The following is a 3,994-nucleotide window of genomic DNA, read 5'->3' as shown; positions in this document are numbered from 1 at the left end:
CAGCTACAGAATAGAAGTCCAGTTGTTTTTGTTTTTTAACTTTTTTTGAATTTACCATGGCCTGGATGACTGAGAATCTACACCAGCACATCATCTGATACAGTACAGTGCAGGGAATATGTAGATTTAAGACTTTAATCTGTTTCATTTACAGTATTCAAGCTACAGGACAAAACCCAAACACCTGAATGATTTCTTTTTGTGATTCACATACGAAATTCTTAGTTCTTACCATGTCAAGATTGTCCTAAAACTGTTTGCGGATTGTGCTACAGTATGACTTCCATTTACATAAGAAAAACAAACAAAAAAAGGAAAATAATAATGAAAAATAAACTGTTTCAACAGGGTTCCATGCTCTGCCGGAAACATGGAAACACTGATGTGTTGCAGCTACATTCCCTTGCCTGGGCTGGCTTGGACCCCTAACTAAAACCATCTGGATTGGGGAATATCTACTTTGTAATGTTGGCAGAATATAATTTTACATTCTTTTGTTGAGAAAATATATAAATATGTACAAACATCAACTAAATCATTTATTACCAGTGCTTTAAATAAACCTGTGTGTGCCTGTTTTTGTTATCCACAGATTTGAGACAGAATATTTCTGCTACTTAAATTCTGAGAAAAGCAAACCAAAACTCACCAGTGACCAGCACCAGACCCAGAGAATAAATATTGTGTCCATTGAGAAGTCCGCAGTGGATGGTGAGGCCTCGTGCCTCACTGTTCAGCCCGAGCGTCAGTCCATTAAACACCACACCAAACGCATATCTAAAGAAAGCACAAAGCACACAAAGATTACCACCAAGACATCTTCGGTTTAAGTATTCTGTTCATAAGCTGATCCTCACAGTTTACTGTTCTGTATAAAGATGCTCTCTGTAAGTTGATTTCCTTCTTTGAGGATCTTCTCATTGTAGATGTTGGCCAAGGCGGATATGAAGCACTGGAGGAGGAGCAGGATGTGACCAACTCCAAAAGATCGAAGTCTCCCCACTATCTTGCTCCTCCAGGCCTGACCTGACAGAGATGATGTCCACGATTCAGAGATGCTGCCAACAAACAAATATAAACAAGAATCTGTCAGTTTGGATAGCTTTCTTCTCTAATAAGTGAAATCATGATTTAATAACTGTATTTCTTATTTACTCAGCTTATCTTTGTCTGATATTAACATTTGTTTGGTAATTTGAAACATTCAAGTGTGATAAAAATGCAAAAACAAAAACTAAATCTGTAAAGGGACAAAAACTGTTCACAGCACTGTATTTTGAATAATAAAACAACATGTATTCTTCTACATTTTCTTACATTTGATTTAATTTCTCCTCTATATTGTTAAGTCCCCCATCACACCAGATAAGTACACATTCCACAGCTGACACCACCCATTAGAATGTGGTTGCAAATCTGTAAATACTTCTTCAGTGCAAAGGCAATCATAATTCTGCTATGCTATCAGCGCTCACCAAATAGCCATTACTATTCCTGCTATGTCCTGCATGACTCCCTCGGATGGTGTCAGAATTCAGCTACCAGATAGAAGATCAAGCCACACCAACACAACACAACTGCCCCAGATATCACATCCGTGCTGGCTGTTTCCAGGAGTTTGTCATGATCTGCAGAAAATGTTTCAGATCGTTTAACCAGACTAGCTAGATAAAAATGCCTCCTTCACTAACCTGACTACGATGCAGCATCACTCTGCTGCTGCAGCAGCAGAGAAACCACCTCTGGCCTCACATTTACTTCTCTAACATAGGAAAGACACTTTTTGAAGTACACGAATTTGTAATTGAAGGACAGCAGAGCAAGGTGTGGTATTTATTAATGCAAAGGAAGCATAAACTGGTTGTTGCAGCTGCATGGTGAGAGCTTTATAACATCTTACTTGTAGCACGGCCAGCACAGTGTGGCCAGGCTTGAACTAAGTAAGGCCATTCCTGTTTTCAAATTCTGGAGGACTGAGGCACAACTGGTGCAAATCAGCCCTAAACTCCACCAAGGATCCTGCCACCATGATAATAAACCACCACAACTGCACCTGTAAACCTCACCAAGATACTAGAAAGACACGAGCATCGTCCAGCGTGAAGGAGGCCTAGAGAACAAAAGTGATTGCACGCACATTACCTGCTGTTTTTCATCTGCTCCAGGAGCTGTGTGTAGAGGATGCAGGAGTTGGAGGGGGTGGAGAGGGGTGTGGAGTGGAGGCCTTGTACTGACATGGAAGCCTGGCTGCTTCCTGATCCTGTTGTCAAGGAAACAATGGCCAGGAAGAGAATACACAATGCTGCCCACTGAACCCAAGAGAGACGCCTCCTAAAAAGATGAGAAGTAGAAAACTAATGTTAGGGATCAAGTCTTTATAATAACCAATACATCCATTTCAATAAAACTGTCCCACTAAAAGCCATCAAGTGGAGTATTTCATCCAACTGTACATATGCTTCACTATATCAGCCTGAGTGCTGTAGATTCACTCACTTCAGTCTTCTAGAATATTATGGAACACCCATGAATAACTTTCTAGATATGCTCCTGCCTATAGGCCAGATTCTCAAGACACATATTTGTGCATTCTACTTATTCTAATGAGGGAGTTTAATCATCGGCAGTAAGTTAGACTTGGGTGATTGGATGAATATATCAGCCATCCGAGTCCATCAGGCAGTAGTTTTTTATGGACAATATTTTCCACTTTATTTTAGCTAGTTTAAGTTTCTCTTTCAAGAGTTTTGACCTGTAAATGACTGTACAATCCACCTCATTTATTTCCAGCATCAATGTCTCTAATCTTCTGTCAGGTGTTGGTCCAGTCTGACACCTGTGTTGGTTTATGGCTCAGCAAAGATCTGTGGGCTTTATTTGTTTTAATTAGCAACAATTTCTGTGAAAATGGAATATTATAATAAAAAAGGACCAATGTTGAAGTTAAGATAAATATTTATATTTAAATTATCTTTAAGAAAAACACAAGTCAGAAGGCATCTGCGTAAAGAACCAAGAAAAAACAAAAAAAAAACAGTTGTCACTTCTTTGTTCATTAAAATGACTTCTTAATGGCTCTAAATGTGAAACAGTGACTCTGGTATGATTTTATGACAACCAAAGTAAAAGCTGCCTGTGGTATCTGGAGCGCTCTTGTCCCTGATTTCTAGCTGTGCGTCATGAAGTATCACTAATAAGTTTACCCCCCCCCCCTTTTTTTCTTGACCAGTGCAGTTCACTGTTATCTTTGCATTAAGGTTTTCTCCTAAACCATGAAGCCATGGCGTCATGGTTTCTAACTGAACTCACAACAACCTCCTCTCCTCCTCCGTGAGTTCTCGTTGCATGACACACTGCAGTTCGTCAGGAAAAGAAGTTGCTTAAAGATAGTTTTTTCTGCAGGTTCATTGCTGTTAAAGAAATAAGGACATGCAAGTTAATCACATGTCTATTCTTGGCAGGGTAAATTTCTCTGTACCTTTCAATTTTAACCCAGAGCTGACTGCTCAGATCTGGTTTACTTCTTAAAGGTTTGGAGTAACTCCTTGTTTTAAAACGAAAGTAATTAATGACCATGTTTTCTCTTTGACCACAAACAGCTGCCTTTCTCAGTTATACAGAGATTGCCTGATTCGCCTCTCCTAAATATATATATATATATATATATACAGACCCTTTCCAAAAAATTAGAATATCATGGAAAGTTGTGTAATTTCCATTCTATTAAAAAAGTTAAACTTTCAGGGCCCACAGTTTAAATGATTTCAAGTATTTATTTATTTATTTGTTTGGGCTTCCAGCTCATGAAACCCATGAAAACAGGATTTCAAAAATTAGAATACTGTGGAGAAATCAGTCCAAACCACTTCTCAGTTTTTGCTGAAAAAAGAAAAAAAAAATTAAAATCCATCCATCCATCCATCCATTATCTTCCGCTTATCCGGGGTCGGGTCGCGGGGGCAGCAGCCTAAGCAGGGAGACCCAGACTTCCCTC

At 39.1% G+C, this 3,994-nt stretch overlaps 1 protein-coding gene across 1 annotated transcript in view; it reads right to left on the bottom strand.

The window, feature by feature from the left end:
- The window catches only part of slc35a5 (solute carrier family 35 member A5), a 35,142-nt gene that overhangs the window by 15,633 nt on the left and 15,515 nt on the right, over window positions 1–3,994 (bottom strand). Inside the window, exons 6-8 of the mRNA XM_017431793.3 lie at window positions 2,143–2,331; window positions 858–1,058; window positions 650–777 (exon numbers count right to left, since the gene is read on the bottom strand). Coding sequence (XP_017287282.1) covers window positions 650–777; window positions 858–1,058; window positions 2,143–2,331 — 518 coding nt within the window. The remainder of the gene's footprint in view (window positions 1–649; window positions 778–857; window positions 1,059–2,142; window positions 2,332–3,994) is intronic.

This window comes from Kryptolebias marmoratus, linkage group LG6 (assembly GCF_001649575.2).
Source record: "Kryptolebias marmoratus isolate JLee-2015 linkage group LG6, ASM164957v2, whole genome shotgun sequence".
NCBI classification, from domain to species: Eukaryota; Metazoa; Chordata; class Actinopteri; order Cyprinodontiformes; family Rivulidae; genus Kryptolebias; species Kryptolebias marmoratus.
The sequence above is the reverse complement of the archived record's forward strand: the minus strand, read 5'-3'. Positions and strand labels throughout refer to the sequence as shown.